The 13,079-nt window shown below is 42.0% G+C and overlaps 1 protein-coding gene across 1 annotated transcript in view; it reads left to right on the top strand.

Annotated features, from left to right (window-relative positions):
* The window catches only part of DPP6 (dipeptidyl peptidase like 6), a 444,437-nt gene that overhangs the window by 306,040 nt on the left and 125,318 nt on the right, over window positions 1–13,079 (top strand). The window contains exon 6 of the mRNA XM_068404500.1: window positions 2,879–2,931. Coding sequence (XP_068260601.1) covers window positions 2,879–2,931 — 53 coding nt within the window. The remainder of the gene's footprint in view (window positions 1–2,878; window positions 2,932–13,079) is intronic.

Below are 13,079 nucleotides of genomic sequence, written 5' to 3'. Positions count from 1 at the left end.
ATTTCTCCTGTGAATGAACTCTGCCAGCTGCAAGCCTTTGCTGATGTGAAATATTTTAGAGTCTGGCCAAAGACCCAAGAGGGTGACGAATGATGTTCAGAAAATAAGAGAGTTCTTTGAGAGCCCCACAACTTTTGTTTTTTCTCGCTCCTAACCTCTCTCAGCAAAGAAAATGTTTTATCTCAGTCTACATTAGTGGCTCTAAGACAGCTCTAACTCTCTACCATGGCTGTGGGGACTCTGTAGCACAAGCAGGGACGTCAACAGATGTCCTTCTCAAAACTTCCCTGGCTGTTTCTTTTCCCTCCAGCCTGCCACATTTCTCTATTTTCCCCTGAAGGTGTCTGTTCATACTAATTTTGGGGGATGTCTTCTGCCTCTGCCTGTGATAGCTGACAACACAGCATGGCTTGTTACCCTGAACACCAGTCCTTGCCTCAGATCACAATTTATAAATCTACATCATTTTCTACATCCTACTGCCAGGATATTTGGAGACAAAAGTTGCTCAGAATTTAATAGTGATGTATTATGAGGTTTTTCAGCTCTGTAGACAAATTCAGTCTTCCAGTGCATTTTCTTTAAGGAATTTTTGCAGTTTTAGAACTTCACCAAACCTGGAATAAAATCTAAGGCCACGTGCATCAGCCAGGTCTCCAATATCAGCATTATAAGATTGAAGAGCTCTTTAGTATGATTGGATGTAGATGAGATAATAGTAATTGATTTGATATCATCTGAAACAAGTGGATCTAAAAAGGACACCTGTACTAAAATAAATGCTAGCTTGCAGTGAATTCACCTGTGGTCCTAGACCTTCCCTGATACTAATACACGAGAGACTCACCTTGCTGGAGGAGTCTTTATGTATCTGAATGCCTAAAAGGAGATATGATTTTGGGATGTAACCTGATGATGTTCTTGTAATGAAGGGAGTGAACTGCATAGGGGAAGAAGGGAATCACATCACTCTGGCATCAGTCTCTGCACTTCATAGGTAGAAATACAGTGCTTTCACCTCTGTACTCTGGTGGTAGCTTTTTTTTCAGAGTGTTCATGCAGTAGTGTAAGGATTTAGTGTTTGGGTTCAAATTGTAACAGAAAAGTTTGTTTTAATATCTACAGGACGATGTGCCTTGTGTTTATCTGCCTCTCTAGTGAGACGCCAAAAGATGTAAGCCTGTTATAGAAGCCACTATGCAGGCTTGCCCTCATGAGTGGTGGGTAGTAAGTCATGTTTACATGTCTGTAATGCTGGCAATGTGCTTGGGATGGCCACTGCTGAGGCTGGCAGCACTGTCCAGGACATCTCATCATTTCTTGGCATAAGTAAAAAAAAAATAATTGTGCAAAAACAGAGGTATGTAGGAAAAATAATTTTAATCAAACTTGATTGGTGAAACAAGTATTCAAGAAGTTCCTCCTTTGCCTGCTGGGACAGGATGCTTTCTTTATGAGAGCTACTGGAGAACAAGGGACTTAAAGATTTAAGTAAAGTCAAACAAAATTATTGTTAGGAGACTTATTTATTTACTAGCATACAGTAACAGGACAGAATGTCAAAAGTGAGTGCCTGTATAAATGTGTATGAAGTCATCCACATTTAGACCTTTCACCCTAGTGCCCTGACTCTTGTGTTGCTCAGCATTGCCCACCTTGGATAACCACAGATCACTGTTAGGGATTGCATAGTCCCTAGTAGAAAATCACCAACTCTTAAATTGCTGACCTTGACTCTGGTATTATTATTTACTATTGTCTCCATTCAGCCCACAACCAGGGCTAAACAATAACCAGTTTTTCTATCACCCAAGACCCCTCCCCACCCAAGAAAGGGAACTGAGAAAAGGAGGGAGACTCAGGGGTTGAAATTTAAACAGATTTAATAAAATAAGAAAACCAATATCAATACTAATACAAAAGACACAAATTTATATTCAGCCAATAGAATGGTAGCAAGTTCCTCCAGGGATCACAACCATTGAGAAGAGAGGAGAAGGAGGAGAAAGGGAGATAAGAGAGCAGAGCAAAGAGCCCCCAATCCTCACCAAGCTTTCCCATTTATAGTGAACCTGACGTCAATGTTACAGAATACACCTGTGGGCCAGCCTGGGTCAGCTGCCCTGGATTCAACTGCTAATGGCCTTGATCACCATACCACAGCTGGCCAAACTGAAACAAAATACAACAGAAAATTGATTCTATAAATTTTATCTCTGCAAAACCAGGACAACTACTTAGAAAACAAGTAACAAACTCTCCCTTCTGAGATGACCTGCTGTGCAAGCTGACAAGCTCCTCCCCAAAGCCCAAAGAGTGCAAATTGGTATGAAGATGCAACTTAGCAGGTCAAAAAAACGTGAGGTCAGCTTTATGCCCTAAGTCAATGAGGTTTCATTTGCTGACTGACAGGGGTCTGACAGCCCACTCTGAGATCACCCAGCATCACTCCCTGTTTTATTTATGTGGGAATAAAGCAAAAAAATATGCATTATATCCCTGTTGTGTCTAGCTATAATGATGGAGAATGTCTCCAGCTGACCAAGGTGTCCTCATTAATGGTTGTTCTATATTTAGCCCTTGCAGAGACCATGTGCCCCCAGTTTAATCAAAGACCTGGTAGTCATGGTAACAACACAGAGCATCTGGATGCATACGATTTGCCAAACACTGTAATAAAGTGCGAGATGAAAAGAACACACAACAGCATTAGGTGAATTGATATATTGTTCTTTTCTACTAGAGATTTTGAAGTGTTTATAAGAGCTCCCTAGCCATAAATGCTAGATTGTTTTTGCAGAAAAAGAGCCCTATTAACACAGGTGACAATTACTAATCTCTTTTTTTGTTTGTTTTGTTTCTTAATTTAATTTTGCAGGTGTATCAGCATTCATATACGGCATATTATGTCCTCAGCAAAATACCTCATGGGTAAGCAATTTCTCAATGTTTTCATTTTAAAACTCAGCCATTAAGAATTCTGCAAAATAATGTGTATCGTAACAAATGGTTTTCTGTGACAGCCCTTTGCAATGGTCTGGCGTTCAGCTGCAGGATCCACTGAGCTGTGTGTTGTACAAAAGATGACATACTCTGGAAACAGAAGTACTCAGCTTCCCCAGAGAGTCAGGCTACATGAATTTCATATTCCAGTTTCCAAGTTTTTGGCTAGAATATAGATGTGTTGGCGTCTGGCTGAGGGCCGTGGTTGGCCACTCACAAGAGCACTGTCAGAGGATCCGTCCTGGGGTGTTTAGTCCCTTAAATTTGGTCAGAATTGAGGCATCGCCCTTCAGTTCTGGGTCTCTTGGCAGATTCCCTTGATGCAAATGCTCTCTCTAGCATACCATCTGAAGGCAGATAGACCAGTAGTCTGTTCCCAGGATCCCGCTGCTGCTCTAGATACATGTACTCACAATTATACTGCAGCTACGAGCCTCTGGGTTTGTAGTTTATCTTTTCAGAGAGTGTGAGGTAAGTGCAGACAAACAAGAATGCCACATAGGCTTTACACAGCATTTCTAAACTTCGTGAAAGCATTTTGCTTTACCTAAAGCACATAGCATGAAAGGTTATATATCATTACAAATAATAAATTTCTATCACACGATGCCTCTTCATTTAGGTCCCCCTATCCACTGGATGTCCTGAGGTGGGCTCAATGTTTAATGTAGACATCAGTTAGCTTGAGGGAATCCGTCTTTAGCTTTGATTAGTTGCAGTTTTTAAATCCCTCTTTCTCAGCTTTGTCTTTGTGGCGCTGCAGGTTACCTGCGGCTCTAACTCCATCACTCTGCAGCTCATCTCGCTTGTCTTGTTTCTCTAAAATTTTGCCCATAGTTTCTACCTGCTTTTCCCTTAAAAGATATCAGTTTTTTAATATACTTCAAGGACTGACCCAACTGGTCAGGAATGGGACGCCACCATATCATTAAGACACATGTAGGCATATGATGATACATGGTGTTTCAGAGTGATATTTCCATAGCACCAATGGAAATGCATAAGTTGCACAGCAAAATTCCTCAAACCATTATCAGTAAATGCAAAGCTAAAAGCTGCGAAGCTAATGCCAGGTTGTGTGTTTTAAGTAACTGTGCGGGAATGGTAAAAAGGGACAATATAGTTGTGCTCTGCCATTTCTGTAGAACGTTTCACATGACTCTGGTTATAAAACATATAATTTCAGTATTTGCTATGCTTCTTCACTAAGTTGTCATTTCTATACATTAGGGCTAAACAGGTGGTAGATGTTTCGGATCCTTGCAATAGCTGGCAAAATCCGCAAAGTTTAAAAAATCTGCCTGTTTATACACAGAGTGATCGTAGGATGACCAGATAACTCAGGCTGGAAAGGCTCTTCCAAAGTCCAACCTCCTGCTGAAAGCAGGTTCCTCAGAGTTTTATCCAGTTGGGTTTTGAAAACCTGCAGGAGTGGGGATGGCACAGCCTCGCTGGGCAACCTGCCCCTGGCAGGCCTGACTGTCCTCATGGGGAGAAAGTTTCTCCTTATCTCCAGTCTGAACCTCCCCTTTCAGTTTATATCCACTCTCTCTCATGCATAGCATGAATTACTGTGTCTCTGACTTAGGAAAACACTGAGGCAGGTCCTAAAGTCCTGTTGATTTCTGCATCCATGGGCCAGGTACCTCCCCCTGAGAGAAGGCAGGATCCTGGCCATGCCTGTGTGCTCAGTGCTTCCTACTGCTTTTTTTAGCAGCTCCCACTCTGCTTGTGTACAGCGGGTCAGCAGCCTTCCCACTGGGCGGTCCTCAGGGGACCTCACTGTTTAACACAGGAATAATGTTTTAAGGGCAAAATTCTTGGCAGTCAGACATTGCAACACCTACATTTTCAAGGCCTGTGCCCTCTTCCCAATCCAGTTTCTTTAGTACAGTAACCAGCGGGTTTAACAGTAGAGAAGTACAGATTCAATGGCAAGACATAAACACATCTCTCAGCATTTTTTCCCCATAAACATGCTAGTTACATTCAGGTATTCCTCAAGGATTTGTCTCAGCACACTTGTCCACACCAAAAAAAAACAAAACCAGAAAAAAAACCCCCAAAACCAACAAAACCAACAAAAAAAAATTCCAAATGACAACAAAAAAAAGCTGAAATTACTTTCTTTGGCTTCTACCTAGCAATAGAGAAACAATACATTGTACAAAAAAGTCTGTACTAGAGACATACATGTTTTAAAATCTGTGAGCCCTGGAGCTTGTGAAACCTGCTTCCCTACAGCTTGTATTTTGTGATTGACTCACCACAAAAAATCATGAGCTTGAGGTTAAGTTTTTGCCATGTAAAGTTGGAACATGCGAATTAGAGGATTTCTCACCATCATCCATGTCAAACATCTGGTGTCCCAGTGTAACACTCTCTAGACTTCTTCAGTCTTTTTCCTTCCCTGTCTCAATCTGATCCTTTTTTTTTTTTTTTTCCCCTTTTTTTTCCCCTCCCAGGAACTTGCTGGATTTATTAAATTTTTGAAAACTCCATCGTTCTGGCAATATATCTGAAATTAGCTCGTGGGCTGAAAGGATGTTGAGCAAGGGATGAGCACACAGCATGAGCACATAAGCTTTGTATCTGCAGTAAACCTGGCTAAGAGCAAAAGCATTTGACTGACAGCACAGTCCTATTCCAGACAAAAGAGAGGTGGAAAAAATAGAAGTATCATGCATAGTATGTATTAGAAATGCTAAAAATTAACTATACAGTGGTCCTGGCAGTTTGCTACTACTGCATGATCTTTCTTTGTCCCTGACAACCAGCTTCTCGTTCCCCCCAGCTTCAACTATATTGTACTCTCAGGTGTGTTTCACCTTGCCCTCCATGTGTGGTTGAGCAGCGGTGCAGGCAGTTGGAGGGTTGGATGTGTCAGAGGAGATTTGTATAGTGAGAGGGGAGTATAAGGAGTATACCCAGTATAAGGAGATTTGGAAAGTGAGAGGGAGCCAGAAGGCATGCAGGCGTGTCAGGCATTGGTGTCCTCACAGCATAATATAGTGATGGATCAGGCGACCACTGGCAAGAGGAGGATTGGAAGGATTGCTGCATTTCATGTTGGTACAGGTGTGGTTTACAAAGTGGTTTAGGCTGTAGGTATGTATACGGGCATTGCAAACCATATTGTACAGTAACAATTGCTCTTTGGATGACCATAGCGCATGTGAGTGGTGGGAAGGGTGGCACATTACCATTTCCCTGGAACGTGGGCGTTTATCCTTCCTTTGGAGTTCTAGGGTGGTGCACGAAGAGAGAGGACAGGTGTAGCAGGTGAACCTGATGGAACAGGTGATGGAACACATCAACTGAAAGTAGAGCCTCTGTTGGATGAAGGAGTTAAAATCCGTTCATCACGTATTTCGTATTTAACACAGGAATATTGCTCTGATGGATGTGTGTGGATGAAGATTGTTGAGGGCAGGACCAAGCGCACTGACACAACCCAAAGTTCAGTTCAGTTTGATGTTCCAGGTCTTTTGGTGACGACAAAATTTGCAACTCACAGGCAGCATCCTTGCCCTCCATCTGAAGACAACACGAGTGACAAAAAGCCTTTGGCACTGAGCAACAACCCCTTTGCCATTTCTACAAACTGTTTTTATGCATTAGTCCTCTTCTGCAAATAGGCACCAGCCTTATATCCCATAGGTGTGTGCCAGTGGCACCTCGGCACACCTCCGAATCAGCAGCCGAGGCAGTGACTGCTCGTGAACAAACTCACTCACCTCCACAATATCCCTCCTGCTCATTAGACACTCACTCCTGGAAACAGGCTGTGACAGTGTGATTTTCCCTGTGCTCTCTCTACCCTCTTCCTTATCCTCAACTATGATCTGCCCCATCAGAAAGGCCAGACAGTTTAGGCTTTGTGCCCACTCATGCCCTTGCTACACCCCTGCTGAGGCCAACTAATAAGGAAGCCAATTAATCTAATCTGTGGCATCACTTTTTGAATAACTTGACGTTAATCTGCCAGCATAAATTGCTTTTTAAAGGGGCATTTCTGATTATTTTTGCCATGTTCTGCAGACTGTCCAGATTCAGGCTGTGTCTCAAGTCAAAAGGGGCTCATATCAACATTTTCCAGATTTCAGAGGTCTGAATAAGTTTGACAAGCCAATTTGGGCATGTCCTTAGCACATACGTTCACAAATGGTATTTTATACTAGGTGCAGGACTGCAACATTTTGTAAACTCCCCACACAAGGAGTAGCAGTACAATTTGACTCTCTATAGGACAACTAATATAGGACAATGACATAGACTCAAAGGATCTTATTTTAAAATGAAAATAAGCCCAAGACAGAAGAAAGAGTAAGTATCCCTATCCCTGCAGGGATTTAATTTCTCCTTTTTTATTATTTCAGCCTTCTGACAGCCTCTTGGTAAACTCAGGGTAGAAACCCTTAGCATTTTTGCCACATTTGCTTTCTGTTTTCAATGGCCCGTAGTTTTCAGTTTTCACAGGGGAGCCAGCTAAGATCCACAGTTCTCATTTTCCTGAGCTGAGGTGTGTAGGGAGGTTATGTTCAGTTCAGTTTTCCTGCATGTCACCCATTTTTCTCCTGCTCTTCACCCAAAAATGAGCTGCTGGCGCCGGGTGCCATCTAGTGGAACAAGCCTCTGCTCTCCCTGCTCATGGTCCTTGGTACGAACATCTCCGTACGGTCCCATCTGCTTTCCTCTGAACTGTGACGCTTTTCAGATACATCTGCCGATAACTGCTTACAGCTGTCTGCATTATAAATATTTTTGCAAAGCTCCTCGCAGAACCCCACGGTTGCACTTGCCGCATTGTAATTGCCAGCCAGCTGTAATTTATAGGTACTGCGATGGCATCTGCAGGTCTAGATGTGGAACAGGGAGCTCTCGTGCAAGGTGCTGGGAAAAACTGGGACACAAATACAGTTAAGTCCTAATATTATTTTTCCTAACTTTGGAAAATAAAAATTTAGCAATACAATGTAGGCAGCAACCTACTTACGAAATCCAGCCACTGAACATTGTTTTATTCTTTCCTGGGTTTTAATAATGTTGGTCCTACTGAGTCCAATATGGATGATCTTAGTCATTCACATCCTTCACTGAAATAAGGGAAAAAGCTTAGTTTGCTCAGGGTTTTCGTGGTCAGGCCATGACCAACTGACCAGAGTGTTCCCCTTGCCTTGTTGCAGGATTTCTGTCACCAGTGTTAAGGTCATTTCACACCAGCACGTGCTGCTGGACCACTGGTTTGATCTGGCACTGCAGATCCTAAGCAAGAGCTAATTTTGGATTGATATCCAAGGGGGTACCTCTATCTTTAACTTTTTGCTGTGGCCAGCAGAAATGTTACACTTCTTTACAGTTGTGTGTTGTGTTTGCATTCCCCAAAATAAAGCTCAGCAGAAAACATACATTTCCTCAGACCCCCTAGTGCTCATCCAGTTCTGCATGAACCAGTTCTGAGCGCAGCTAAGTGGCAGGGATTAGTGCTGACCCCTTTGTATGAGCTCTCAGCACGGTCTTAGCACATCCAGCTGGGACACGTCAATGTGAGCTTCCAAATATGCTTAAAAGGATCAGTGAGAAAATCAGCAGTTATTCCCCCACCTCATTGATTTTGAGTGTTGGAAGGAGGGAATTGTACACAGTTACTCATAAGCAGAATCCATGTTTCTTCCCAAATTTAAACGGTGTAGTCAGAGGAACATGGTAAGTAGAGCACAGGAGCAATCATGGAGCTGAGTTCAGCTCTTCCTGCCTACACTGGCAAGGGTCTGTAAAATACTGCATGTATCCCCCACACGGAACTCCTAGTAACTACAAGAGAAGTCCCATGAGTAGAGTGAGTGCACAATATACATTGGAGATCCACAGAAGTGACAACAGGAGGAGGAACTGGCCCATGCCTCACTGTAAGTTTTCAAAGTGATGCCTGTAGATCTGTCTGCTGAGCTCTCGCTAATGTTCCTGTCTCCTCCTTTTATACAAGCTACGGGCAGGAAAGAGGTTAAAGTTAAATACAGAAAACTTAATCAGATTTGTATGTACCCTATTGTGTGGTATTTTGAAAGACAACAAGATTTTCCTTGCACATGCTCCCATTTCAATGTTCACAGTAAAAGGAAAATGTGTTAAAATCATGGTTAAAAAAACTTCAGGGAACTGGCACTGATGTAGACATCTGTCCATTTGACCAAGACTATTCTGTTTTCTTCTGTTCTGGCCTGTTATGCCCCTTCTCTGTAGCATTAAAGAAACTTTCCATGCCTCACTGTCCCCATCTGCAAAGCAAGGAGATAAATATTGCTTACCCAACAGAGGCGATATGCAATAATTATTGTAGAGAGTGCTGCACAATTTCACTCTTTAACATTTATAAACTTGTACTAGAGCCCACATTTTATTTTAAGAGGAAAAAGTAATTAATAGAGTCTGTTTTCATCTACTTCAATTTTACTTAGAGGAGCTGAATATTCCCTCCAACAACGATATATAGACATTGAAATAAACCCTTACAAAAAGGTATGTAAAACCAAATAACTGTGTGAAATTTGTTAAATAAGTAGAAAAATGTATTCTGCAGTTCATGAAGAATCTTCTACTGCTACTTCTTCTCTCTCCTCCCTCTTTACCAGTTATCATTCCATAGTTTTTATCATCATTTAGAGGTGGTTTGTATAGTTAATTAAGGCACCTCTGCTGCATGGTGTGGTGGCTTTTATGCTAGATTATAAATAACATCATCCTCATGATGTGATACGCTTTTTCAGTTGTATTTTGACAACAGAAGACTGACCCTTGGAAAAGTTAAACTTCATAGCTTGATTGTGGAGCCTGACCTTAAATCCTCTTAAGTGTATAGGAATCTTTCAGTTGAGTTTACTGGCATTTGGCTCAAGCCCTGATGGAACTGTTGGGCTTATTTCTTTTTATAATCATGTGAATTAAACACTCTGTAAATCACTGGAACAGTGGTTAAATCACATACTGGCTTATTGCTTGCGAATACATTTTGTACCTCTTTAAAAAGAAAGAGCCAGCATTTTATTAAGCAAAGCTGTTATTTGAGCATCACTCACTTCCAAGCAGTGGCAGGTTGAAAGCGGCTCAGCCTCGGAAGGCAGTTTGGGAAGGACTCTTGGCAGTGCCAGTGGGAGGAAATTCACTTCAGCAGCTCAACACACCATATCATTTCCCCAGGGGATTTGCCATTTGCTCGCCCATGTTGGTCACTGCATAGCATTTTTAATGTGAAATGTTCCTTTCCTGTGTAGGCAAAGCAATTCTTACCACCTGCTTCTCTCTTCCAGAGTCAGTGATGTGGGTGGACACCTTAGAAACCATGTATAACGATAATAATAACGAATAGTCCCCTGATGGGAGGGTTTGATATTAAGAATTAGAGCAATGACTGCTGAGGCTGAAAAAAAAAAGATCTTGGGTAATTAATAGTTAGATGCAGATGTTAGCACTTTAGCAGAGAAAAGCCCAGCAACCAACTCCTTATGTTACAGAAAAGGTCAATAGCTTATGGCTCATCAGGAAAGAAAAAAAAAAAAGAAAGAAAAAAAAAGAAAGGGAAAGAAAAAAGGTTTGAAGCAAACTCTGCCATAGTGTTTGTCTGAGGCAGGGCTGAAATGGATGCAGGGCTCCTATTAAATTCTATTCTTGAATAAAATGTGCTTCGCTGGTGAGAAACTCATCTGGATTTGGAAGTGTTCATGTGTCTTAGTGCAAACGAACCTACTCCAGTCCCCAGGCTGTGGTCAGCCTCCAAACCATAGACACTGACCCAGGGTACACGCACATCCCAACACTGACCACGGCCAAAACTTGGCATGATAGCATGGGTTTTCCTCCCTATTCATCCTCAGCAACGTTGCGTTAGTACATAGAGTTTTGACAGAAAAGGGAAATAATGATGGATGAAAAAGAATGTATAAAATGATGGTGAATAGCACCAAATAGGCAACTAACCACAGCTCGTGCAGTTGCTGTTTCCATGCATCACCTTCCAGAAATAAAATTGTTCTGTAGGTGGATATTCATAGTGGGGATTGGGATTTTTTTGTTTGTATTTTTGTCCTAATGTTCAAGGTTCTGGAGGGTTTTCCACTAAAATAGGAGTAAGAAACATGCATTTCCCCAGGGGACCATCTTTGCTCCACTGCTGTTGGGCTGTGGAGACACCCTGCAGCTTGGGCCTTGATTATTTCTTGCTGTGGTTGGGTGATAAATGCTTTCAACCTACTTAAACTCTCAATGCGTTGTTGTTTGATTACACAGCACAAAGAATGTGCACTGCATGTTACAAAACACAGGCTCATTTTTTTGTGGGCACGTGAAAAAAAGACAGTTTTGAGGACCCAAACCTGCAAGATTATGGGAATTTCCTCACTGTTGTCGGATTTAATGGGACCTGGGCTCAGGTTGTATAGCAAGGGCTATATAGGGACCTGTGCCCAGTGACTGAGAACTATATAATGATCTGTGCCCCACCTCTGAGGAATATGTAACAGTCTGTGCCATAGCACTTGTGCACCGCAGTGGTGTCCTGGGGCTCCCTTTTGTCCTTGCTACCTGGTTCTGTGACCGCTTCACACTTAGTATTAATCAAATTTAATAGTCTGAAAATCTCTTGTTATCCCAAAATAAGCATCCTGCCCCCTTGGGGAGCTCAGAACATATGGTGAAGAAGGGAATGCGGAAATTTAGGAAATGCAAGAAGGGACCTTTGGGTGGAGAAAGGATGCTACAGACAGGGCTTTCCTTGATACAGTAACCACTGAGAAAGTCTCCTTATGGCACGGGCGATATAATCCCAGGCTGATAGCCCAGACTGTGTCACACCAGCCCTGATGTCTCTTCGCCCTTTACCCTAAGCCTGCATTTATTGAATGCTCCACTACAAATTTGAAGAGATAAGATAGGAATAGAAAAGATTGCTTTCCCATGTCACACATGAGAAGGAGATAGAGGAATGAAAGGACCTTCTGTGTGCAGAGTTGTTAAGGCAAAACTTGGACCCCATTTCAAATGTGAGCATTTCCTTTTGCATGTGTACTTGGGGTTTATACATCTCTGTTACGGGGCAGAACTGTAGTGTTGTAGTCCTCTAAATAAGGAGAGTATTTTACAATCCACTTCTAAACTGTATCTGAAATCAGGCTAATTGTGGTATTGCTTAGAAGTGATCATATCACTGTTGATGATAAGAAATCAAAATAATGGCTCTACTAAGTGTATGCCTTGTTTATTTTAACTGATGAGAACATGGTCTATGTGGGGAGTGGCTGTTTAGGAGAGTGTTGTGTTTCAATATTCCTGAGAACCTACACAGAAACCTCCAAGATCATCTTATCCTGTTGACATGAGAAGAAACAAGATCTGCTCAAAGACCTAGTTTTCAAAAAGATACAGAGAACACTGAGTCATTCTGGTTTTGTCTGAAACCCAGTAACACAAACTGTTAGATTAGTTTAGAGCACAACCCCAAGATTCAATCTGTTGCCCCAGTTAGAAGCGTGACCTAGTGTCCGGTGAAGTCATATTGTAACAAGGCACTTCTGCCGGCTCTGGGAGTAAGAGATTGCAGCTGTATCTCATTTTATGTACTAATAATCCCATATTGCTCTCTGCAGGCATCACATCAAGGTGCTATATTTTTATTGGGTTTGGAAGTCAGACAAGGTCAGCTGGATGGAAAACGCTAAGGTTTCACCACAAACATCCTTTCCTGGAGACCGGCAGGGTCGCTCTGAAGAACCATGTACCTTCATCCTGGGCTCATTATTGTTGAGATCTTCCCAGTTCACTCTTAAACATCTCAGTGCTTACTGGGTTGTTTCTCTTCAACCCATATTTTTTTGCCCATATTTTGGATAGCTGATCTTTGGATAGCTCTAATTCTGACTAGCCTTCTTGATAGCATTCAAATATTTAGATTTTTGCTTTTCCATGCATCTGTTGTACATAAATAGACTTGAAATCCTAATAAATCCAGTGCCTTGCCTCATGCCTTGAGTAGCTCTGAGATCAGAGCTGGCTGAGAAACCTCTATAGAGTAAGAGAAAACTACA

Source organism: Nyctibius grandis, chromosome 7 (assembly GCF_013368605.1).
Source record: "Nyctibius grandis isolate bNycGra1 chromosome 7, bNycGra1.pri, whole genome shotgun sequence".
Classification (NCBI taxonomy): Eukaryota; Metazoa; Chordata; class Aves; order Nyctibiiformes; family Nyctibiidae; genus Nyctibius; species Nyctibius grandis.
This window is presented reverse-complemented; position numbering and strand designations above follow the sequence as displayed.